Raw genomic sequence first — 26,739 nt, 5'->3', positions numbered from 1 at the left:
GAATAAAATTTAAAAAAATCCTTATACTCACATGTCCGAAGTGTGCCCCACTCTAATCCATCTGACCGCTCACTGGGGAGAATAACTCTCTGCAGCGAGCAGGTGGGCCCCTGGCCGAGTGGTGTCCTGTCACTCAGTGAGCTCAACACATAGGGGACCGCTCACTGCAGCGAGTCATTCTGCCCGGTGTGTCCAGTCAGATGGATTACAGCAGGGGACACTTATGACAGGTGAGTATAAGGATTTATTTTATTCTTATTTTTACAGGTTTTGAACACAGTGAGACAGAATACTACTCTCAACATTGACTCCTGCTGGTGCTGATAAAAACACTGGCAGGGGACTATGATGAGTGCAGCGTTTAGCATCTGGCGCTTGGGAACAGCGCGAACTGTACCGCTGATTCCCAGCGCCGGTACGTGTCACATGGATGACACACGCATGTCATCCGTGTGCACGACGTTTTGCGGCCCGTATGGCGTGCAAACAACGGACATGTCAGTGTGTTTTGCCCACGGACACATGGTCCGTGAAAACACACTGATATGTGCAAAGAGAATGGGTCTATGTGTGTCAGTGTCTCCGGTATGTGTGGAAACGGACACCACATGTAATCGAAACACGGACATGTGAAAGAGCCCTTATGCACAGTCGGCCGCTCAAGTGTCACTGCATGCAGGGCTAGGGAGTTAGATCTGGAAGCTCTCCAAAGAGAGAACTGCCAATCACCACAACGAGGGGGGTAGAGTATTGTAACTTAGGGGTCAGAACGGTGCACCAAGCCCTTGGGATCTAAGTCCCCCTCACTTACAAATTTAATTAAACTGTTTTTCTATAAAACACATTTACTAAAATCTATAGTACTTGCATGATTTTTATAGGGGCCAAGTCCCCTGAATGAAGGTCTAAATAGTTTAATTTCAGTTTTGGGGGGTGACAGACTCCATTTAACACCACAAGTCAGCATGTGTCTAGATCTGCACACAGTGCAACTTATTTACATGAAAATATTGTCTCGTTTTCGCTCAGAAATACAGACAGATTGGACTCAACACCAGTGGACATGTTGTGGTGCACTGTGTTAAAGGAGTTCTCTGAAGTTGTTTCGTTTCTTCAGCAGAGCACCGCCACTGTCTCCCAGCTTCCTGCTTTGAAGGGGTGCAGTGCACTCTTGAAGATCGACAGTTCAGATAAGTGGCATAGTTGTCTTTAAAAGTAATTACTAATTTTCCAATAGGGTAAACAAATGTAGCCAATTGCCCCCTACTGAACTTTACTAAACTAATAATGAATTAGAAACTATTAACTACTAAAACGTTACTTTACTTGGCCCATTCAGAACCAGGCCATTTTTCCTCCCCATTTTTTTTGTGATGGACGATCGCAAAACATGTCTAGAACGCTAGAGTCAGCTAATCTTATGGAGATGCTGACAAAAAAATATCAATTCATATTTACAGTTTTAAATAAAGCCTTCACCCTAGTCTCTTTAGTTAGTGTGATGGTATGAGTGCCACGTGCCAATTTTTGCAGGATCACATGGTGTACCCAATGATTGGTGTTAACCAATTGGAAGTTTTATAAAGGATCATGGCTATACATCTACACCCTTCAACTACTCAAAAACAAAGTAAACATAGCGATACTTTTCAGAGCTGCTTGTGTGAATCACACATGCCAAGATGAAAAGTTGACGACTCCTTTAAGGCTTATTATCCCCTATAAGATTACATGCAGGAATAAATGTGAATTGCTTTCTAGCCCTGAGTTTCTCTTATTACTTACAAAGACATTTCTTTAGTTATTTCAGTTTTCTTGAAACATACCGCCAGCTGAACTCCTCAATACAACAACATGGGGTCTGGAGCAAAAATGAGCGCTTTGAACGTTTGGCTTTAAAGTAATATGTCCTTGTAATTTGGACTCAAAGGCAAAGAGTGGGTTTAAAGCCAAATCAGTGGAAGTTGTGTGTGGAGCTCATATGGCTCCCACGCATTTGTTCCCCCGGCGACCTGACTCACTCCTTACATCAGACACTGCAGAATTCCCCTCCTGGCATCATTCTCTCCATATCGAAAATGTTCAAAGTATGCAAATAACCACTGTCGTCTTTCCACAATTCCCGAGTGGGAAAAACAAAGCGGATTCCTATTTGTATCTCTCATATAATACTGGTTTCATCTAGAGTCTCAACGGGGCGATACAGATGCCAGCTCTGGGCAACCCACGACTACGGCTTACCTTGCCATTCTTGTTATGGATTCGGAAAGGAATAGTAGGGGAGAAGAGAAGAAGCCAGGATTCATACTCAAACATCTTCTTCTTCAGTCTCTCTATGGCACGACTTGATCCTTTATTGGACTTCTGCAGATATATGTGAGGACAGCAGTGAGAGTGGGAACACAGGAGGACAGCAAAGATCAGAAATACCCTAGTAGTACTGGTCGGAAACAAAGTCACTAAATACAAATAATCCAGTAAATGATACGTATAATTTATATTAAAAGTTAGACTTTTTCTTCACACAGAATTCAGTAGAAACCAGAACCTAAATTTTATGAAATAATTTTGTATTAAATGTTTTGTACCCAATACATAAGTTATACTCGATCTGCTAAGTTATAGCAGATAACTTATTGATAACTGGCGGACTGAGCACTTAGGGTATGTGTCCATGTAGCGTTTTTCAAGCGTATATGCTGCGGAATTTCCGCAGCGTAAACGCTTGTGAAACGCTATGTAATCCGCCCCCCATGGTCCCCAAGGGGATTCCGCAAGTTTAATGCCCATGCTGCGGATTTTTCCGCAGCGTTTTTGATGCGCAGAAAAATCCGCAGCATGTCAATTAATTTTGCGTTTCCGCAAGCGGAATTGCCTTTGCAATGCAAGAAAAAACGAAAGACAATTCCGCATGCGTTCATCCGGGAGAGGACATGCAGAAATGAAGCAGAAATTTTCTGTTTCATTTCCGCAGCGTGGGCACATAGCCTAATGGAGTGTTGGTTTGCATGCTTAATCTCTGCAGATCACCATCTGAATGAAGCAGTCCGTTCTTAGGATCGGTGAGGGTCCCAGTGATCAGCAATTCCAAGGCTTCTCTAATAGCGAGGCTGGCCTCACCAGTGAGGTGCCCCCTAGCTTTTGGTGAGGCAGTTTTCATAGAAGTGATCATATGCCGTATAATCTTTTCTCTGGATGCAGCAGTTAACATAATTGAGATGGCCCAGTCTGAACATAATCTAATGCTTTACTGGGATAAGAATATGCAAAAAGAAAAATTGACTGATCAGTTTCCCTCTTACCAAACTTTCTCCTCTCCAATCCATCCTTAATGCGGCAGTCAGGATTGTATTTCTGTCTAGCCGCTACACCGATGCCTCCACCTTGTGCCAGTCATTGCACTGGTTATCCACCCGCTGCAGAGCACAATATAAACTTATCTCTCTCACCCACCTAAAGCTCTCCACAGCTCTGCACCATCCTACCTGTGCTCTCTGTCCTGCAACTGATCCAAAACTAACATTCTTCATAATCCGAACCCGCCATTTCCGTCTCCAAGTCTTCTCTCGTGCTGCACCAATTATCTAGAATGCACTACCCCGGACAATCCAAAATAATACCTAGGCCCCCATTTTTAAGCATACTTTAAAAACACATCTCTTTAAACAGGCCTATTACCTTACTTGACTAACCTAACTTGTCCCTGTTCCCTCTTCAAATTTTTACTCTCTATCTGGTCCCTCTAATTCATCTGTCTCCACATTCTCCATGCAACCAACAGCACTAGACAGACATGCAACCAACAGCACTAGACAGACACTGGCTGATGATCGGCTCATGCAGCTTTGTATCATAACCCCTGTTTATTATAAGGTTGGCTGGACCATACATGACAAGCACGTTCTACCTATTGTACCACCCCCACCCCCCCCAATTCCTTATAGATTGTAATCTCACTCCTCCTGTAACTGTAAACTACGTGTTACTATGTATTCTCTTTATTGTCTGTATATGTCCCACTCAATTGTAAAGTGCTGCGGAATATGTTGGTGCTATATAAATAAAATTATTATTTTATTATTACCTTCCCTTAGAGACGTTGAGGCTCAGACATTACCTTGGCCCATCTGGTGAGGCCTCAGTAGAAAAACTTTAAGAAGACCTGCCCCATCACATCATAAAAGGAGAATATATACTTTCCACAAACCGTTCAAGCTCATGCAAAGACATTATTGTATTGTTTTTAACGCATTTTGTGTGTCATCTGTAAAGCTTAGGCAAGACCATCACAGATACTCTTTTTAAGAGTACTCCTCCCCTGAAATGTCCGTTTTTGTAATTACTTCCATTCACCCTCTGTTATTCCTCCTGAACAATTATGAATATAATCAGAGCGGTGCGGCGACAGAGTCCGCCTGTGCAGGGATACCCCTCGTCTGATAGAAAATGGTGTACAATTTCATTCTAAATTTTTAGGAGAAACAACAGAGGACCGGTAGAGAAATATGTTCTATAATTGTATGAAAGTATCTACTAATATTAGATTAGAATGTTCCCATACTTTAGTTTATAGGTGGCTGGTAAAGCCCTCCTAAAACACTTTTACACTTTGCCAAGAGTGTGCAAAGCAGTCATCAAAGCAAAAGGTGGCTACTTTGAAGAACCTAGAATATAAGACATATTTTCAGTTGTTTCACACTTTCTTGTTAAGTATATCATTCCACGTGTTAACTCATAGTACATCCTCACCTATATATATATATATACACACACATATATACAGGGTGGTCCAAAAGTAGGTGGACAGAAAGTGTAATAAAGTTATGAAGAGGGAGTTTTATCAAACATGGTGTAAAGTGAAACTGTCTCAGTTGCCCTTAGCAACCAATCAAATTCCACTTTTCATTCCTCACAGACTCTTTGGAAAATGAAAGGTGGAATCTGATTGGTTGCTGAGGGCAACAGAGACAGTTTCACTTTACACCATGCTTGATAAATCTCCCCCTTCATAACCTTATTCACCTTCTGTCCATCTACTTTTGGACCACCCTATATACAGTACAGACCAAAAGTTTGGACACACCTTCTCAATTAAAGATTTTTATGTATTTTCATGACTATGAAAATTGTACATTCACATTGAAGGCATCAAAACTATGAATTAACACATGTGGAATTATATACTTAACAAAAAAGTGTGAAACAACTGAAAATATGTCTTATATTCTAGGTTCTTCAAAGTAGCCACCTTTTTCTTTGATGACTGCTTTGCACACTCTTGGCATTCTCTTGATGAGCTTCAAGAGGTAGTCACCGGAAAGGGTTTTCACTTCACAGGTGTGCCCTGTCAGGTTTAATAAGTGGGATTTCTTGCCTTATAAATGGGGTTGGGACCATCAGTTGTGTGGTTCAGAAGTCTGGTTGACACACAGCTGATAGTCCTACTGAATAGACTGTTAGAATTTGTATTATGGCAAGAAAAAAGCAGCTAAGTAAAGAAAAACGAGTGGCCATCATTACTTTAATAAATGAAGGTCAGTCAGAGCGAAAAATTGGGAAAACTTTGAAAGTGTCCCCAAGTGCAGTTGCAAAAACCATCAAGCGCTACAAAGAAACTGGCTCACATGAGGACCGCCCCAGGAAAGGAAGACCAAGAGTCACCTCTGCATCTAAGGATAAGTTTATCCAGTCACCAGCCTCAGAAATCGCAGGTTAACAGTAGCTCAGATTAGAGACCAGGTCAATGCCACACAGAGTTCTAGCAGCAGACACATCTCTTCAACAACTGTTAAGAGGAGACTTTGTGCAGCAGGCCTTCATGGTAAAATAGCTGCTAGGAAACCACTGCTAAGGACAGGCAACAAGCAGAAGAGACTTGTTTGGGCTAAAGAACACAAGGAATGGACATTAGACCAGTGGAAATCTGTGCTTTGGTCTGATGAGTCCAAATTTGAGATCTTTGGTTCCAACCACCGTGTCTTTGGGCGACGCAGAAAAGGTGAACGGATGGACTCTACATGACTGGTTCCCACCGTGAAACATGGAGGAGGAGGTGTGATGGTGTGGGGGTGCTTTGCTGGTGACACTGTGGGGGATTTATTCAAAATTGAAGACATACTGAACCAGCATGACTACCACAGCATCTTGCAGCGGCATGCTATTCCATCTGGTTTGCGTTTAGTTTGGACCATCATTTTTTTTTCCACAGGACAATGACCCCAAACACACCTCTAGGCTGTGTAAGGGCTATTTAACCAAGAAGAGTGATGGGGTGCTACGCCAGATGACCTGGCCTCCACAGTCACCAGACCTGAACCCAATCGAGATGGTTTGGGGTGAGCTGGACCGCTGAGTGAAGGCAAAAGGGCCAACAAGTGCTAAGCATCTCTGGGAACTCCTTCAAGATTGTTGGAAGACCATTTCCGGTGACTACCTCTTGAAGCTCATCAAGAGAATGGCAAGAGTGTGCAAAGAAGTCATCAAAGCAAAAGGTGGCTACTTTGAAGAACCTAGAATATAAGACATATTATCAGTTGTTTCACACTTTTTTGTTAAGTATATAATTCCCCATGTGTTAATTCATAGTTTTGATACCTTCAGTGTGAATGTACAATTTTCATAATCATGAAAATACAGAAAAATCTTTAAATGAGAAGGTGTGTCCAAACTTTTGGCCTGTACTGTATATGTACATGTATGCATTATATATACATATATATATATATATAGGTGAGGATGTAATAAAAAAGCTTTAATTGATGAACTGACCTTTTCTTTTTGGATCTCACTTTTAAGAACGGATATCTTTGCCTTCATCTCCTCTAGATCATGGTCAGGTGTGGCGTGTAGCTGTGGAATTGGCTCTGACTCCTCCACAGAGGGGAACACCAGATCGGCCAGGGGGATGTACCACTTGCAATCATACTGCTGGTGTTTCCTGTAAAAAAAAAAAAAAAGTAATGTTAGTTATTACAGCTGAAAAGATTTTCTTGCAGTAATGAAATCCAAATAGTAAAAAAAAAACAAAAAAAACAGCAAAATTAAAAAAATGGTGTGCAGGATGCCGCACTGATGGCAGCAGTACAGCACGTGAATGCTTTGGCGCTGTTTGGCTGCAGCAGTCACGTGGCGGACACTACATGTCAGCGTTGACCACCTCTATACAAGCATCACAGGGAGCCAGGGGGTGCAGGATCAGAGGGAAAGAAGAGGCGAGTGCTGTTTCTTATATTTTAGAACATGGTCTACTCCCCTTTTCTCAGCCCAAGCACCCAGACACTAGTATAACTCACAAATCCCAGTTATGGCACAAGGATGATGCCACATTGAGGCGAAACATGATACGGAGAGGCAGATTACAGAGGCGAAACTATCAGTGCCAACTGTGTTTAGCTTAAAAAAAATGTTAATTATCACATCTTAGCAGATTTCTCATGCCACTGTAAACTGGGCACAAAACACAAGCAATAGTGTTGGAAACAAAGGGCATATACTGGTAACTGCAGGAAATAAATTATAACTGGCATTACACCATTTTGGCAGATTGTTTTTGGCTTTTACATGGCACATGGTTGGCAGCCGTGGACAAAGTTTTCCAAGGCACATGAATAAACATAGGAGCGCTGTAAAGAACAAGGTGGTAAACACAGAAAAAACTTAAGACGCAGTTTGCTCACAGTGGGGATAATGTAACTGCCAATGAATGTAGAGAAAAACAATGCAGGATAAATGCAGCTGACTACATCTACATGTTGTGCTCCGCCAAATACAGGCCTGACAATGGATGTGCTCCGAGAATAAAACGCTCACATACTCCCACACTTCTCTACATTTCACCTACCCAACATTTGCCTTCTTGAGCTTGGCACAAAGCAAGAGGTCTGTAAACAAGAAAAGATGCCGTAGTTTGCGGGAGTTTTCTGAAAGTTCAACCAAGAAGCCATCTTTTACCAGTTGACGAGTCTGAAAAATAAACCAAAATGCAAATAATACCATGCAAATGAATAGGTCACATACATACTTATAAAATTTGGGTGATACATTCCAACTTATAGTAATAGCAGAAACACGCTTGATTTACACTATGTAACAGAAAATGGACAGTTCTCCAATGTTACGGAGTGGCAGCTACAGTCCACAGGGCTTCAACTATAGCGTCTTTAAAGAGTTTGTCTGGTCAAAAGATATTGATGAGCTATCTATAGGATAAGTAATTGATATGAGATCAGTAGAGGTTTGACATCCAGCACATCTCCACTGATCAGCTGTTATTGGCCCCAGCATCGTCCGGATGTGAACACTGAACGGAGCAGCGTTACACTGCTCCAAGTAGTGTGTGGCAGTCGCTGCCAGGTCCTGCATGATGCTTCTTCCTATTCTCCTGAAAGTGTTGCGGCTGCTGAACAACAGCTCTTACTTTCTTGAAGGTGTAGCAGCCACTGCTGGGTACTGCAGACCAGCTTCTATTTTCTTGAATGTGTAGCAGCCACTGCTGTATGTTGCAGAACAGCTTCCTCTTATTCTATTAAACAGAAGCTGCTCTGCGATACCCAGGAGAGGCTGCTACATACTGAATGGAGCTGTGCATTGTAGCTCCCATCACAGTTTACATCTAACCACCAATGCTTCGAATAGCTAACAGTGGGGGGCCGGGAGCCCCACTGATTTGATATTGATGCCCTATCCGATATGACCAGACAAAACCCCTTTACGATAAAACTGTACTGGAGGTAACACAATTAGGGAAAGATTGATGAATACTGTCAAATATTTCAAAAGCCTAAACTTCCGATATCGTATCGATAAACTTATTAATATCGCTAGGTTTGGCCGATAGTCTAATGTGTATACGGGGCCCCAACAGATGATGTTGGGAGAGAAAAGGATCCGGCATGTTGGATTTCGGACATCTGATACTTTTGTGCTCTAAAAGATAAGATGCCACTAGAGCTGGAGCGTATTGGGAAAGGCTTAACACCGGACAGTCTTAAAACGTGAAAAATTGATCATAGTGGCTCATAAATTTGATAGAATTGGCACATCAGTCACTTTTGGCCAATTTTACATCACATATTGATTGGCTTAGTTCATGGTAAAATTTTGGAGAAGTTTTGTTGCATATTGTTATATTTTAAGTTGCAGTCCCTCTAGAAATGGATATGTACGTGGGTTTTCTGGAATAGCTCTGACAAATCTACAGTACATGTAGCCTCTTCGACGGTTTCATCAGTGTAAAGTCAACAATTCCAATTTCATTAACCACTATAATACATTTGCATAAGCCCCATAAATTTCCTAGGTGTCTGTACCTCTAGCTCCCCTATATTTCTTCTCATATTCAGAAATCTAAACTGTATCATCCAGTGGGATGAGCAGGGAGGGAATGCCGTCTACTTCATGAACACATGCTGGTGCGGCAGCTACCTGACATTGAATTTGCCCGATAACTGTAAGCCAATACTCACGTAGACTTGTAAAAAGAAAAAAAAAAAAAATCAGTCTTCAAGCCAACTTTTTTTTTTCTGTCCAAGTAAACATATTCAATGAAACTTATTTTGGGACATTTGCAATTGCACGCATATGGCAAGGCATTGAAACGGTTATATAGCGAACATGAAGGGCAGATTTTTGATGACACAATTAAGACTCGCTCTTTGCACTATAAAACATTATCATTATCCTCGGCGTTCTCCGAAAGAGCCGCATTGTCAGCAGATGCACAGCTGTCTGATTCAACGTCTGTGAGTGTGTGGGGCGAAGATGCCACATTGTAGCGAGAGGCTGGAACAATGGAGCATTTTAATATAGACTATTAAATGTTAGACTATTAACTTAAAGGGTTTGTCCATGATTTTTCCTAAACTTCACGGATTTCAAGGAGATTTCTGTATAGATATTAGACCTTTAATCAGACAAGTCCACCATACAGTGCATCTACAGATGTGAATGGACCCAAATACACATATGTTTACATTGATCTATCCAGTTCACGCACAGTACCTAAAGTAAAGATATGTGTTTTACATTCCACATTGTAATAACTGTCCCCAAAGTATGTATAACCCCAGATGCCAGCTCTAGATATGTATAGCCGAGGAATATTACAGCCTCGTCTACCTGTAGCATTACACCCACTGTGCTTAACTTCGTAGTACCAGCACTGCAAAATGTGGGGGAACATATAAAATACTATGGCTACCCCAGTGCCTGATCTGAAAAAAGAAAACATTTACACACTATCCGCCCTGTAATGCGTATAAGCGCATCAAAAATCAGATCTCGATGGCCACCAAATGATTGATCCTTTCAACAGTTTGAGTATGTTAAACTGACCAAATGAAGTAATAATGGCAGGAAAGCAGAATAAAACGTAGTTTTTATTTTTTAATTTCTTCTCTCCATTGAACAGATATTCGCTTGTAAAGTTTAGGTTATCATTTATGTTACAGTTTAACTGGGCGTGACCAGAGATTTGTCCCTGGGGGCGTGCACTTCTTCCTCAGCATAAAGTTGATCAATCATAACGAGGCAGCCACATACAGGAGAAAAGAACAAGCCCTTCTCTCCTCATGGATCTCTAAATCCACTGTGTAAAGATACAGCACAGCTGAGTTATGTGTTATTACAAACACTTCCAGAGCTCATTTCACAGCAGTCAGTATGAGGTGAGTACTGACAGCACTGTGTGATGAGATTTGGAAGTGTTTGTAATGATACATAACTCATAACACCTATAGCCACAATTCATATGTCAATAGCCCATCATCAATACTAATATAAATACATATTATAAAAGAAATTGCAGGGCAAAGTACAGCATAAATCACTTTATTACACCACAACAATAGCATGGCACAGCACAAAGTGAGGAAGCAAATAAAAAGCCTTAGGGAGATTGGGGGACGACGACTTAAAAGCAGCATACCTGGCAAATTAAGAGCATACCTAGTAAACAAGTATTATGTTCAGCACACATTTAAATGGATGTAAAGAGGTAACCATGACTTGAAGATGTCAAAATAGAACCAGCAGACAGAAATAAACAGTATTAGTGTTATTGAGGTGAAAGTTCTCGCGTGGCATTGATCACTGATCCATACACCAAATATGCCACCCCACAACAAGCAAAAACACAGAAATGACTAGCAACTAGGTCATGAAAACAACCATAGATCTGCTAAAATTATACCAGGTACTGAGCAATCAAAGATGAAGAAGTAGACAAGAAGGGAACCAGGGACCCACTGTGCATTTTGCTAAAAATGATTCATCCCGGGAGGACGTTTCCAGCAAAAAGGATGTCCATGGTTCCCTGCGTGTCTACTTCTTCATCACTGATTTCTCAGTACCTGGTATACATTAAGCAGATTCATTTTAATTTACTCGCTTATGGTTTCTTTCATGATCTAGTTTCTAGTCATTTCTGTGTACTGCTTGGTGTGGGGTAGTATATTTGGTGTATGGATCAGTGATCCATCCCATGCCAGAACTCTCACCTCATTAACACTAATAATATCTATTTCTATCTGTTGGTTCTCCTGACATCTCCGAGGCATGCTTACCTCTATACAACTATTTATATGTGTTGGCCATACAGTGGGGGGGGGGGGGTATTTAGTCAGCCACCAATTGTGCTAGTTCTCCCTCTTAAAAATATGAGAGAAGCCTGTAATTGATATCATAGGTAGACCTCAACTATGAAAGACAAAATGAGAAAACAAATCCTGAAAATCACAGTCTGATTTGGAAAAAATTTTTTTTCACATTTTTGGGGAAAATAAGTATTTGGTCAATTACAAACAAGCCAGATTTCTGGCTCTCACAGACCTGTACCAACTTCTTTAAGAGGCTCCTCTGTCCTCCACTCATTACCTGTAGTACTGGCACCTGTTTGAACTTGTTATCAGTATAAAAGACACCCGTCCACAACCTCAAACAGTCACACTCCAAACTCCACTATGGTGAAGACCAAAGAGCTGTCGAAGGACACCAGAAACAAAATTGTAGCCCTGTGCCGGGCTGGGAAGACTGAATCTGCAATAGGCAACCAGCTTGGTGTGAAGAAATCAACTGTGGGAGCAATAATTAGAAAATGGAAGACATACAAGACCACTGATAATCTCCCTCGATCTGGGGTTCCCCACAGGATCTCACCCCGTGGAGTCAAAATGATCTCAAGAACGGTGAACACAAATCCAAAACCACACGCGGGGACCTAGTGAATGACCTGCAGAGATCTGGGACCAACGTTATACAGGCTACCATCAGTAACACACTACGCCGCCAGTGACTCAGATCCGGCAGTGCCAGACATGTCCCCGTGCTTAAGCTATTACATGTCCGGGCCCATCTGAAGTTTGCTAGAGAGCATTTGGATGATCCAGAAGAGTATTGGGAGAATGTCATATGGTCAGATGAAACAAAAGAAGAACTGTTTGGTAGAAACACAACTCGTCGTGTTTGGAGGAGAAAGAATGCTGAGTTGCATCCAAAGAACATCATACCTACTGTGAAGCATGGTGGTGGCAATATCATGCTTTGGGGCTGATTCTCTGCCAAGGGACCAGGACGACTGATCTGTGTACATGAAATAATGAATGGGGCCATGTATTGTGAGATTTTGAATGCAAACCTCCTTCCATCAGCAAGGGCACTGAAGATGAAACGTGGCTGGGTCTTTCAGCATGACAATGATCCCAAGAACATCACCAGGGCAACGAAGGAGTGGCTTCGTAAGAAGCATTTCAAGGTCCTGGAGTGGCCTAGCCAGTCTTCAGATCTAAACCCTATAGAAAAACTTTGGAGGGAGTTGAATGTCCGCGTTGCCTAGTGACAGCCCCAAAATATCACTGCTCTAGAGTGCATGGAGGAATGGGCCAACATACCAGCAACAGTGTGTGCCAACATTGTGAAGGCTTACAGAAAACGTTTGACCTCTGTCATTGCCAACAAAGGATATATAACAAAGTATTGAGATCAATTTTTGTAATTGACCAAAATTTATTTTCCACCAAAATTTGAAAACATTTCTTTCCAAATCAGACAATGTGATTTTCAGGATATGTTTTCTCATTTTGTCTCTCATAGTTGAGGTCTACCTATGATGTCAATTACAGGCCTCTCTCATCTTTTTAAGTGGGAGAACTTGCACAATTGGTGGCTGACTAAATACTTTTTTTCCCCACTGTATATCAGGGTTACTAGGTATGCTGTTACAGAGCAAGGTATGCAAAAAAAGGGAGCATGGACCGCACCTCCAAAAATCATACATTTGATCTAATGCCTCTTCGGCAAAAATATATATAACTGAACATGAGGTTCTTAGTTTAACATTCTGATCAGACTGTATGAAGCCAACTGCCACGTCACGGCAAACCTCGTAGTGGGTCCTAACATTTCCTACCTGAACGGGAGCGGAGCCGTGCGCCAACCACCGCCACAGCGACAATGCACCAGCAGGGCCGGCGGCCTAGTGCCTCACAGCACCCATGCTGCAAGACCGAGTCTCCATGACTCCAGGCCACGTCGCCCCACAAGCACAAAACCACAGCAACAATGGCCGACACACTGCACCAACACCACAAGAAAGGAGCATTGTGACTCACATTCCTTAAGCTCTCATGTGAGAGCAAAAATAGGCTAGACCCTCTTTGCAGTCTCCTGCTGATTAAAATCACCTGTGCCAAATGGGAGGAGTGCTGGTCCAAGAAAGAAAAAAGAATATGCAATGCAAAAAAGGGAGCATGGACCGCACCATGACGTGGCAGTGGGCTTCATACAGTCTGATCAGAATGTTAAACTAAGAACCTCATGTTCAGTTTTATATATTTTTGCCGAGAGGCATTAGATCAACGTATGTTTTTGGAGGTGCTGTCCATTCTCTTTTTCAACAGAGCAAGGTATGTTTAGGTGCTGCTTCCAGGTGTCCCCCCAAATCTTTTCCTTGATTCCTCATAGATAGATAGATAGATGTGTGGTTGTAAAAGCTCTTGCACTTTACCCACGCTGCTGATGATAGCTGATAAAGTTGTACAGTCAGAGGCATCTTTTACAGCTAGCATGTCACCTGGCATGCTCTGGCCATGGTCTCACCTCGCCTTTTGGTGTTGTCACTGCAGTTCTCCGTGGATCAATATCCTCATTTATACTAGACAGAAAATTCTGAGAGATGCGAAGTGCATCTTGTAGCAGTGGATAGTCGGGGTGGTCAACAGGTGTATGTTTCAAAAGATCCTGAAACACAGGAATGAATACAGAAATATAAGTAACAAGTAACAACATATAGCAAAGCATCAAGTATGTGTTCACATTCAGACTGTGGATCTGTCATCAGACAATATGGGGACATTTCCGATCCCCTATTACATACATGGATCATACATGCAGGCTATGTGTGCATGTATGTATGTACAGTACAGACCAAAAGTTTGGACACACCTTCTCATTTAAAGATCTTTCTATATTTTCTTGACTGAAATTGTACATTCACACTGAAGGCATCAAAACTATGAATTAACACATGTGGAATTATATACTTAACAAAAAAGTGTGAAACAACTGAAAATATGTCTTATATTCTAGGTTCTTCAAAGTAGCCACCTTTTGCTTTGATGACTGCTTTGCACACTCTTGGCATTCTCTTGATGAGCTTCAAGAGGTAGTCACCGGAAATGGTTTTCACTTCACAGGTGTGCCCTGTCAGGTTTAATAAATGGGATTTCTTGCCTTATAAATGGGGTTGGGACCATCAGTTGTGTTGTGCAGAAGTCAGGTGGATACACAGCTGATAGTCCTACTGAATAGACTGTTAGAATTTGTATTATGGCAAGAAAAAAGCAGCTAAGTAAAGAAAAACCAGTGGCCATCATTACTTTAAGAAATGAAGGTCAGTCAGTGCGAAAAATTGGGCAAACTTTGAAAGTGTCCCCAAGTGCAGTTGCAAAAACCATCAAGCGCTACAAAGAAACTGGCTCACATGAGGACCGCCCCAGGAAAGGAAGACCAAGAGTCACCTCTGCTTCTGAGCATAAGTTTATCAGAGTCACCAGCCTCAGAAATCGCAGGTTAACAGCAGCTCAGATTAGAGACCAGGTCAATGCCACACAGAGTTCTAGCAGCAGACACATCTCTTCAACAACTGTTAAGAGGAGATTTTGTGCAGCAGGCCTTCATGGTAAAATAGCTGCTAGGAAACCACTGCTAAGGACAGGCAACTCGCAGAAGAGACTTGTTTGGGCTAAAGAACACAAGGAATGGACATTAGACCAGTGGAAATCTGTGCTTTGGTCTGATGATTGGGGGTGCTTTGCTGCTGACACTGTTGGGGATTTATTCAAAATTGAAGGCATACTGAACCAGCATGGCTACCACAGCATCTTGCAGTGGCATGCTATTCCATCTGGTTTGCGTTTAGTTGGACCATCATTTATTTTTCAACAGGACAATGACCCCAAACACACCTCCAGGCTGTGTAAGGGCTATTTGACCAAGAAGGAGAGTGATGGGGTGCTACGCCAGATGACCTGGCCTCCACAGTCACCAGACCTGAACCCAATCGAGATGGTTTGGGGTGAGCTGGACCGCAGAGTGAAGGCAAAAGGGCCAACAAGTGCTAAGCATCTCTGGGAACTCCTTCAAGATTGTTGGAAGACCATTTCCAATGACTACCTCTTGAAGCTCATCAAGAGAATGCCAAGAGTGTGCAAAGCAGTCATCAAAGCAAAAGGTGGCTACTTTGAAGAACCTAGAATATAAGACATATTTTCAGTTGTTTCACACTTTTTTGTTAAGTATATAATTCCACATGTGTTAATTCATAGTTTTGATGCCTTCAGAGTGAATGTATAATTTTCACTCTCATCAAAAAACAGAAAAATCTTTAAATGAGAAGGTGTGTCCAAACTTTTGGTCAGTACTGAACATTTTATCAACAGTACCCTAATAAAAAAAATGTTTCTAAGCTGAGAAATACTCGTTACTATATCATAATAGTGCCCCCTACTGTTGATTCTCCTGATCTTACAAAGTGTCCACGATTGTTAGATAGGCATAGAAATAAGGGATCTCTACTGGTGAGCAGGCTATGCCATGAATCTCGGCTTCTCGGCTTTTCAGGCACGGTCGGTGGCATCCTCAGCTTTCCTGAGAAGCAGAGAAGAACTGGCACCTGCCCAACAGCTTGTCCTCGAAGTGACGTGTACATTACTTTATCTACAGAAAGGAGTCAGGCTGAGACCTGTGGTCAGAATATGGATGACTAAATAAGGTTATGTGAATAGGCCACTAGACGAACAATCTAGATGTTCTCTCACACATTCTTGGCTGCTGTATGAAGCCGGAGCAGCGCTCATGGAAGTGGATAGGATCTTATTATAACGCTCTATGCCTTTGATTTCATACAAATCACAAGCCGTATTATGGACGTATCTTCTCCTAAAAGCATTTATTCCCAATGCACTCCATGGACCACCATATAGCCCCCTGCACTCAGTACTGATGTCCATTGAGTAGGACTTTTCCGCATACAGCTACAGAACAAAGCTCATCACAACGTCCTATGATATTGCAGATAATGAATTCATCCCCTAACACACGCCACGATCCATCTCCCTTTGTAGTACGAGTACAGCTCTGCAGCCCGCACTCTAACATCACTGCGGTAGTCCATGTGATTCATGAGTCACGGCTACCAATTTATATTCATCCCCTGACCTAAAACAAAGACTAAGTAAATCCTCCATATCCTGACAGAGGAAAAAGACGCGGCTCTAGTACAATATTCAGAGATGGGATCTAAACTTTCTCCATTTGACTTCATGTACATGACTTTTTGTATAAAAGGGGTCATTTATTAGAAGCTTTTCTTCTAGGGAATTTTAATAGCAGAAACAGATGACTGGGCTGTGAATAAAGGGATAAAATGGGTTAATATTTGTCCTTATACTGAGCGGGATAGTTTTGAGGCTAGATTTATACATATTCAATGTATACCCTGGAAAGGGATGGCTATAAAATTGTAAACGCTCAAAAATATGCTGAAATCTTGCAGTTTTCACTCCTACCACTGAGCCAAAAATTGACTGACACTCCCTGATCTGTACAGATCACTTCTCTGCAGTCATTTCATTATTATCGCAGGCAGAAATACAATAAAAAAATTATCTATGTAACACAGGATCCACCATTCATAATAGGTGATGGTCACAGCTCACAACTTCCTCCTTCCTGCACAAATTTTTAAAAAACTCTTCCATAGAAATCTATGAACGTTTACACGATTGTTGCAGTAAACTAGCAGTTCAGGTGATATGGCCACACCAAAAATACATACATTTCCTTTAAAAAAAAAAAAAAAAAAAGTATTAAAGGGATTAACCCCTGAAGGACAATAATCTATTCATGTCACCATTATATGAACAGATGATTACAAGGAGGGCTGTCTCGCCCTTGGACAATGCTGAAATTAAGTTTATTTGCAGCTCACAGTGAACGGTATGAGCATCGCTGTGCATCACAGTCCTGCAAAGATGACAGCCGCAAACAGAGGTTTTGGTCACTGGGCAGAAAAGGGTTAACCATCCTCTAATATATTGTGCCTTATTAACAGATATACTTTGTTTGGTAACTCGCTACGATGAAAACTGAAAAAACGTTTTTTTAGTGAAATCTTGAGCTAGGTTGGATTAGACAACACATTATTACTCACATGAAGGACTAAGGTACTCCGCGTCACACGATCAATAGGCTTGTAGAGCAGAGCTAGAAGGAAAAAAAGGAAAGGGTATTAAAGGAGAAGATATGCTAATACACAGGAAATCAAGAGGAATACGGGCTGGACTGTACATGTAAGGAGGAACGTGGGAATGAAACATGGTAGTAAAATGTTTGTAATTTTTTATAGTCCGTTCTCATAACCCTCATGGCAATATGCTGGCCCATAGCCTAACAAGACCTATTCACAAACAGATATATAGTCATAGGTAGACAAAGTAGTACATTTTATTTAGCAATAATAAAAAGTCACATCAAATACTTAAAACAAACTCAATAGAATAGGCATTGTGAAGAGTGCTATTCAAGTAATATAATAAAATACTCTATGGTAGTTGTAGTCAGCAGGAAAGTATAAAGTGCAGTGTGCCAAATGCTCAAGTGCAAGTAGAGCACACCATAATAAAACCCTAAGAGTATAACAATCAAAATCAATCAGTAAACAACATCGCCCATCAAACCCAGCTAGGTAAGAAGACTGTAACAGTGCAAGCACCTGCATTCATCTCCTCCTGCAAGAATGGCGCCAGGCCCAATTTCTGGGCTAGCCTTCGTCAGCACGATCCAAGAACAAGTCTGCCAGGTCACAAAGGAACTCAAGGTAACCTCAAAGCAACTAAAGGCCTTATTCACATTAGCTAAGGTTAATATTCATGAGTCCACCATCAGATTGACACTGAACAACAATTACGTGCATGGTAGAATTGCAAAGGGAAAGATGCTTTTTTCCCCAACAAGAACATTGTTTCTCATGTGCAGTTTGCTAAAGGTCACGCAGAGAAGCCAGAAGGCTACTGGAACAATGTTTTGTGATCAATGAGACTAAATCAGAGCTTTTTGGTTTAAATGAGAAGTGCTATGTTTTGAGAAAGAAGACGGTTGCATTACAGTATAAAAACCTCATACGACCTATGAAATGTGGTGGTTTTATGGTTTGGGCCTGCTTTACTGCATCTGGGCCAGGATGGCTTGCCATTATTGATGGACAAAAATTAATTCTAAATTTTATCAGCAAATTCTAAAGGAAAATGTCATGAAATCTGTCTATGAGCGGAGTCTCAAGAGAACGTGGGTCAGAGCAAGACAGTCACACAGTACAGGTCATTTTACAACAGAATAATTAAAAAAAGAATAAGAAGTTAATGTTTTGGATCTGACCTTTATTCTATCGAAAATGTTGTGTAAGGACCTAAGGCGAGTAAAAAACTCAACATAACACAGTTTGAGCTGTTTTGTAGGGAGGAATGGGCTGAAATTCCTTCAAGCCGGTGTGCAGGGCTAATCATCAATTACTGGAAACGTTTAGATGCAGTTATTGCTTCACAAAGAGGTCACACCCAAACACTGAAAGCAAAGGTTCACATACTTTTGCCACTCAAGACATGTGATATTGAATAATATTTGTAATAAATGGAGCATTGAGTTATACAGATCAAAGGCTGGGGGCAATGGATCACTGCCTGCATCCCCGCTGTGAACAGGTTATTGACGCAGATTATCTGATAGACAGCAGACAGTGTGTGTACAAAGAGTAATTAACAAGTAGCTGACAGTTATTGGAAAGGCAAACTGTATACAGCCTGATTACCAAAGAAGTGCTAATCAAGGCAAGGTGAAGATAGCTGCCCCTAAGGCAAAAATACAGCTCCTTATCAGAGACCTCATATGGCAATAGAAATAGAATTTTATAGATATGGCATGGAAAATATTGTTTCACACAATTCATGTACACTGCTCAAAAAAAATAAAGGGAACACTCAAATAACACATCCTAGATCTGAATGAATGAAATATTCTCATTGAATACTTTGTTCTGTACAAAGTTGAATGTGCTGACACCAAAATCACACAAAAATCATCAATGGAAATCACATTTATTAACCAATGGAGGACTGGATTTGGAGTCACCCCCAAAATTAAAGTAGAAAAACACTCTACAGGCTGATCCAACTTTGATGTAATGTCCTTAAAACAAGTCAAAATGAGGCTCAGTATTGTGTGTGGCCTCCACGTGCCTGTATGACCTCCCTACAACGCCTGGGCATGCTCCTGATGAGGTTGCGGATGATCTCCTGTGGGATCTCCTCCCAGACCTGGACTAAAGCATCCGCCAACTCCTGGACAGTCTGTGGTGCAACGTGACGTTGGTGGATGGAGCGAGACATGATGTCCCAGATGTGCTCAATCGTATTCAGGTCTGGGCAACGGGCGGGCCAGTCCATAGCTTCAATGCCTTCATCTTGCAGGAACTCCGGACACACTCCAGCCACATGAGGTCTGGCATTGTCCTGCATTAGGAGGAACCCAGGGCCAACCGCACCAGCATATGGTCTCACAAGGGGTCTGAGGATCTCATCTCGGTGCCTAATGGCAGTCAGGCTACCTCTGGCGAGCCCATGGAGGGCAGTGCGGCCCTCCAAAGAAATGCCACCCCACACCATTACTGACCCACTGCCAAACCAGTCATGCTGAAGGATCTTGCAGGCAGCAGATCACTCTCCACGGCGTCTCCAGACTCTGTCATGTATGCTCAGTGTGAACCTGCTTTCATCTGTGAAGAGCACAGTGCGCCAGTGGCGACTTTGCCAATCCTGGTGTTCTGTGGCAAATGCCAAGCGTCCTGCACGGTGTTGGGCTGTGAGCACAACCCCCATCTGTGGACGTCGGGCCCTCATACCGCCCTCATGGAGTCGGTTTCTAGCCATTTGTGCAGACACATGCACATTTGTGGCCTGCTGGAGGTCATTTAGCAGGGCTCTGGCAGTGCTCCTCCTGTTCCTCCTTGCACAAAGGCGGAGGTAGAGGTCCTGCTGCTGGGTTGTTGCCCTCCTACGGCCCCCTCCACGTCTCCTAGTGTAGTGGCCTGTCTCCTGGTAGCGCCTCCAGCCTCTGGACACTACGCTGACAGACAAAGCAAACCTTCTTGCCACAGCTCGCATTGATGTGCCATCCTGGATGAGCTTCACTACCTGAGCAACCTCTGTGGGTTGTAGAGTCCGTCTCATGCTACCACGAGTGTGAAAGCACAACCAACATTCAAAAGTGACCAAAACATCAGCCAGAAAGCATTGGTACTGAGATGTGGTCTGTGGTCCCCACCTGCAGAACCACTCCTTTATTGAGGAGTCTTGATAATTGCCAATAATTTCCATCTATTGTCTATTCCATTTGCACAGCAGCATGTGAAATTGATTGTCAATCAGTGTTGCTTCCTAAGTGGACAGTTTGATTTCACAGAAGTTTGATTCACTTGGAGTTATATTCTGTTTAAGTGTTCCCTTTATTTTTTTGAGCAGTGTATATATCCATGATCAGGGAGCATATTTACATCTTTGGGTAAAATTTCAAAAGTTTTAGTAGCTGGCAATCCACAGGAGTGCAATATGTCCCTGAATTATGGATATATCATGTTGGCATGTATAGAATGCTTGAAGGTTGTTCGGTAAGATGATGACCATATTGTTTCTCTCGGAGGGGAAAATTTGACTGACAGAATAAATTTGGCCTAAAAATAGATTAGAATCAAATCTAATCAACTGTCCCTATCTTACCTCAGCAGAGGGATGAGAGAGGGGTCTGGTAGACCCTTTATTACATCTCATCTACTAAATATCAGTGTCAGACCCCAGGAGAAGCAACAAGCATTGCAGATCTGTCCCCATTTCCCACGGCATTCTCCTCCGCCAGAAGCGCTCATGGATCTAATTCATAAGAAGTATCTGTATTTTAGCCCTTTTATTTTAGGCCGTTTTACCCTGTATGTATGTCTTTTTTATTTCATCTTGTGAAACCTTTTTAAGCACTGTACTTTTTTTTTGTATATTAAATCTAATATGTAATAAGTTTGTTTCTTGCTTCTCTAAACGTTCCTGCAAACCCTGAAGAAGGCGATAATAGCTTGGTTGTGTTATCCTGCGTATGCCATAGTGTAAGAGGAGTACACTGGGAGGCGTGAGCTAGTGTGTGACCCAGGGCAGACGTGTCACTGGCCTATCAAAACGGCAAGTGGTGGCCGCGAAAACAGTGGTGTGGATGTGAGAACTAGCAGTAGGGTGCGCTCAGCTGAGTCAGCCCACTGCGATAGGTAACTGGACGAGTGAGTGTGGAAGCAGAATCCCCCACGGCACATATGTCGCGAGCAAGTGGTGTTCGTGGCAAATTTGTGGCAGCGGTTGTAGTGTTCATGACAACATTCTTAAAAAAAATATATATATATATATATATGACAAAGTAATATTTTTGACCCATTTGTTTGATTTAGCTTTTCTTATCTTTTAGGACTTGTGTGCTAATCTGATACAGTTTTAGGTCAAATTTATTTAGAAATCTGGAAAATTCTGAAGGGTTCACAAATGTTCCAGCGCTGCCGTAAAGGTATGTGCACATGGTGCGTTTTTGATGTGGAATTGGCCTAAAAAACGCATGGCAAACCTTATCCCAGCATTTTCTATGAGAGTTTGCAAGATTTGCACATGATCAGGAATTTTCCTGACTGGATTTCATATGCGTTTAAATACATAACATAGTTTAACATAGCTTTTATGGTTGAAGGAAGACTAAGTCCATCTAGTTCAACCCATAGCCTAACATGTTGATCCAGAGGAAGGTGAAAAAAACCCATGTGGCAAACACTAAGCTCCACATTGGGGAAAAAGATTCCTTCCTGACTCCATCCGACAATCAGACTAGTTCCCTGGATCAACGCCCTATCAAGGAATCTAGTATATATAACCTGTAATATTATACTTTTCAAGAAAGGCATCCAGGCCCTTCTTAAATTTTAGTAGTGAATCACTCATTACAACATCATGCGGCAGAGAGCTCCATAGTCTCACTGCTCTTACAGTAAAGAATCCCCGTCTGTGATTATGATTAAACCTTCTTTCCTCCAGACGCAGAAGATGCCCCCTTGCCCCCGTCTCAGGCCTCAGAGTAAAAAGATCAGTAGAAAGGTCTTTGTACTGTCCCCTCATATACTTGTACATAGCAATAAGATCACCCCTAAGCCTTTGTTTTTCCAAACTAAATAACCCCAAGTGTAATAACCTGTCTTGGTATTGCAGACCCCCCAGTCCACTAATAACCTTGGTCGCTCTTCTCTGCACCCGCTCTAGTTCAGCTATGTCTATCTTATACACCGGAGACCAGAACTGTACACAGTATTCTAAGTGTGGCCGCACTAATGACTTGTATAGAGGTAAAATTATGTTCTCCTCATGAGCATCTATGCCTCTATTAATGCATCCCATTATTTTATTTGCCTTTGCAGCAGCTGCCTGACACTGGCCATCAAACGTAAGCTTGTCGTCCACAAATAGACCCAGGTCTTTTTCAGTGACAGTTTTGCCCAGTGTTTTACAATTAAGCATATAATTATACATTTTATTTCCTCTACCCAAGTGCATTACCTTACATTTATCCCCATTAAAGCTCATTTGCCATTTATCAGCTCAAGCTTCTAGTTTACATAGATCCTCCTGTAATATAAAATTGTCCTCCTCTGTATTGATTACCCTGCAGAGTTTAGTGTCATCTGCAAATATTGAAATATTACTCTGTATACCCCCCTACAAGGTCATTAACAAATATGTTAAAAAGAAGGGGGCCCAATACTGACCCCTGTGGTACCCCACTGTTAACTGCGACCCAGTCTGAGTGTTTTCCATTAATAACCACCCTTTGTTTCCTATCACTGAGCCAATTCTTAACCCACATACATATATTTTCCCCTATCCCCATTGTTCTCATTTTAATTATCAACCTTTTGTGTGGAACCGTATCAAAAGCTTTTTAAAAGTCCATATACACAACATCCACTGCATTTCCTTGGTCGAGTCCAGAACTTGCCTCCTCATAAAAACTTATCAAATTAGTTTGACAGGAAAGGTCCCTCATAAACCCATGTTGATATTGGGTCATGAGGTTATTCTTCTTCAGATACTCTAGTATAGCATCTCTTAGGAAACCCTCCAGGATTTTACCCACAGTAGAGGTTAAGCTTACTGGCCTATAATTTCCAAGTTCGGTTTTTGTCCCCTTTTTGAATATTGGCACCACATTTGCTATACGCCAGTCCTGTGGTACAGACCCTGTTACTATGGAATCTTTAAAGATTAAAAATAATGGTCTATCTATGACGTTACTTAATTCCTGCAGTACTCGCGGGTGTATCCCATCCGGGCCCGGGGATTTGTCAACTTTAGTGATTTTTAGACGCCGCCGTACTTCCTGCTGGGGTTAAGCAAGTGACATTTAATGGAGAATTTTTGTTATCACTAATCATGATTTCTGTCATGCGATTTTCTTGTGTAAATACGGTTGAAAAAAAAATCATTTAGCATATTGGCTTTTTCCTCATCCACCATTTCACCCAGACTATTTTTAAGGGGGCCAACACTACCATTTGTTTAATTTTTTTTACTATTTATGTAGTTAAAGAATATTTTGGGATTATTTTTACTTTCTCTGGCAATGATTCTCTCTGTCTCAATCTTTGCTGCCTTGATTTGGTTTTTACAGAATTTATTTAATTTTCTATATTTATTTAATGCCTCATCACTACCTACTTGCTTTAGTTCTCTAAATGCTTTCTTTTTGTCACTTATTGCGCCCCTTACAGCTCTATTTAGCCATAGTGGTTTCCTCCTATTTCTAGCATGTTTATTCCCATAGGGTATATATTGTGCACAGGTCCTATTCAGGATGCTAATAAATGTCTCCCATTTGCTTTGTGTAGCTTTATGTCTCAGGATATCGTCCCAGTTTATTGCACTAAGATCATCTCTTAACCGTTGGAAATTTGCCTTCCTGAAGTTTAGTGTCCTTGTAACCCCTCTACTACATATCTTATTAAAGGTTACATGAAAACTTATTATTTTGTGATCACTATTACCCAAGTGACCCCAAACTCGTATATTTGATATGCGGTCTGGCCTGTTGGTTAATATGAGGTCTAGCAGTGCCCCCCTTCTTGTTGGGTCCTGAACCAGTTGTGAAAGGTAATTGTCTCTCAAAGTTGTCAAAAACCTATTACCTTTGCTGGAACTACAGGTTTCTGTTCCCCAATGTATTTCAGGGTAGTTGAAGTCCCCCATAATAATGACTTCTCCTTGAGTCGCTGCTTCATCTATTTGCTTTACGAGGATATTCTCCGCTGCTTCCATTATTTTTGGAGACTTATAACAAACCCTTATCAGTAATTTATTATTTTTTCCCCCTCCCCATATCTCCACCCACAGGGACTCGACATTTTCATTAGATTCACATATATTCTCACGCAAGATGGGTTTTAAGGATGATTTTACATATAAACACCCCCCCCCCCCCCTCTCGCTTGTTTGTACGGTCATTTCAGAACAGACTATAGCCCTAGAAATGAACTGCCCAGTCATGGCTCTCATCCAGCCATGTCTCAGATATCCCCACCATGTCATAATTATTTTCCAACAAAATTAATTCTAATTCCTTCATTTTTTTGCAGCATGTCCATTCTTTGTGCGTTTTTGCCTGTTTTTCTCCTATACAATGCATTGGAAAAAAACGCATGAAAATGCATCAAAAACGCTGTGGAATTTTTGCTGCCAACAGGTGCAGAACCTTGCAGAAATGCCGCAGAAATTTCTGCAAGCAAATACCCTAAAAGTATGGCTTCATTCTTTTTTGTGTTTTTTGACATTATAACTCATGTGATTCTACAGGGAACTTTATTAACAAGACCACTTAACCTCATTACCTGTAATCACAACACATCTTTACAAAATACAATAAAAAAGTAAAAGAATTAAAGAGATTGTCCAAGATTTAGACATTGATGAACTGCTTGTTTTTAGCATCCGGCCGCTACAGGACCTGCAACCAGTACACTGGTGTGCCCCAGACCTCACGACCACACACTGAAGACCCAGACATATATATATTATATAAAATGAGTTGTCAGAGTCTTGCAGATAGGTTTGTGTGAAAATATATATATATAGATAGATAGATATATAAAACTTACAAAAACAAGAGAAGCAGAAAAAATACCAACCAACAGTCTCTACCCCCCCAAAAAAATAAGTAGAAATGCATTTTTTTTTTTATAAAAATGTGTGTGAAGGCAGCCTTACAGTAATATGTGATTATGAAAAAGCAAATCTAACATAAAAGCTCCTGAGTCAGCCGCCTCCGAGCAGAGCTATCATTTCAGTATTACACTGCGCTGTAATCTTTGTTCTAGACTCTTTCTCATCTATGCTTTCAGTCCCGTTTTTGCTTTGTCACCTGCCCGTTCTTCTAGTACACAAAGGTGAATGTGATTGCACAAGACTCGCACAATGGCACTCAGCAATACACTTGTCATTGCAGGGAGCCATATTCCAAGTTTCTAGCGGCTTGTCTTATTATCTCTTTTGAGACAGTTAAACCCATTATTCCAAAAAGCAGAAATAGAAGTGGAGCATAAAAAGCACTGGGTAGAAGAGAAGTCACTCATCACAGTCATGAATGCAATGATGGCGTCCCGCTCCTCACTTCTAAACAGCAGTAGGCACTTGACTTTCAGAATAAAATTCTGCACCAGTTCAAACATTAAAGTACTAACCCAGTGCCAGTCTGGGGATTTTATAAGACAATCAACGAGGATACTTCGACCGCAAACACAAAAAAAGAAAATCAAAATCTACATTGTAAGAAATATGGAAAGTTGACAAACTTGGATGTTCCAAAACCTAAAAAGTAAAAACCTAAATTAATTTTGTTTTCTATAAAAATGTACTAAGATATCATCAATAATCAGATGGATAGCAGCACAACCAACGGTGAAAAATGAAGAATGGGAGGAAAGCAATTGTGCCTGCGTCACAGGGACATCAAATATGTCGAAAAAGATGGATTTGCAACCGTCCAAAAAATGGCATCAAACCGTCACAATATATATTGTGACTGTTCGAGTGCCAAAAGGTATCATCAGGGTTGTGGTATAACATAGCT

General features: G+C 41.5%; 1 protein-coding gene across 5 annotated transcripts in view; it reads right to left on the bottom strand.

The window, feature by feature from the left end:
• ABR (ABR activator of RhoGEF and GTPase) overlaps positions 1–26,739 on the bottom strand; it is a 424,780-nt gene that overhangs the window by 93,511 nt on the left and 304,530 nt on the right. For all 5 annotated transcript variants that reach the window (XM_073667980.1, XM_073667981.1, XM_073667985.1 and 2 more), the window contains 5 exons: positions 17,705–17,757; positions 14,092–14,232; positions 7,841–7,962; positions 6,769–6,937; positions 2,242–2,364 (listed from right to left, as the gene is read on the bottom strand). In XM_073667980.1, the coding sequence (XP_073524081.1) occupies positions 2,242–2,364; positions 6,769–6,937; positions 7,841–7,962; positions 14,092–14,232; positions 17,705–17,757 (608 nt within the window). The remainder of the gene's footprint in view (positions 1–2,241; positions 2,365–6,768; positions 6,938–7,840; positions 7,963–14,091; positions 14,233–17,704; positions 17,758–26,739) is intronic.

Source organism: Phyllobates terribilis, unplaced genomic scaffold (genome assembly GCF_046119375.1).
Source record: "Phyllobates terribilis strain yellow unplaced genomic scaffold, ASM4611937v1 Scaffold_2__4_contigs__length_985480577, whole genome shotgun sequence".
Classification (NCBI taxonomy): domain Eukaryota; kingdom Metazoa; phylum Chordata; class Amphibia; order Anura; family Dendrobatidae; genus Phyllobates; species Phyllobates terribilis.
Note: the sequence above shows the minus strand (reverse complement) of the source record. Positions and strands in the feature narration are given on the sequence as shown.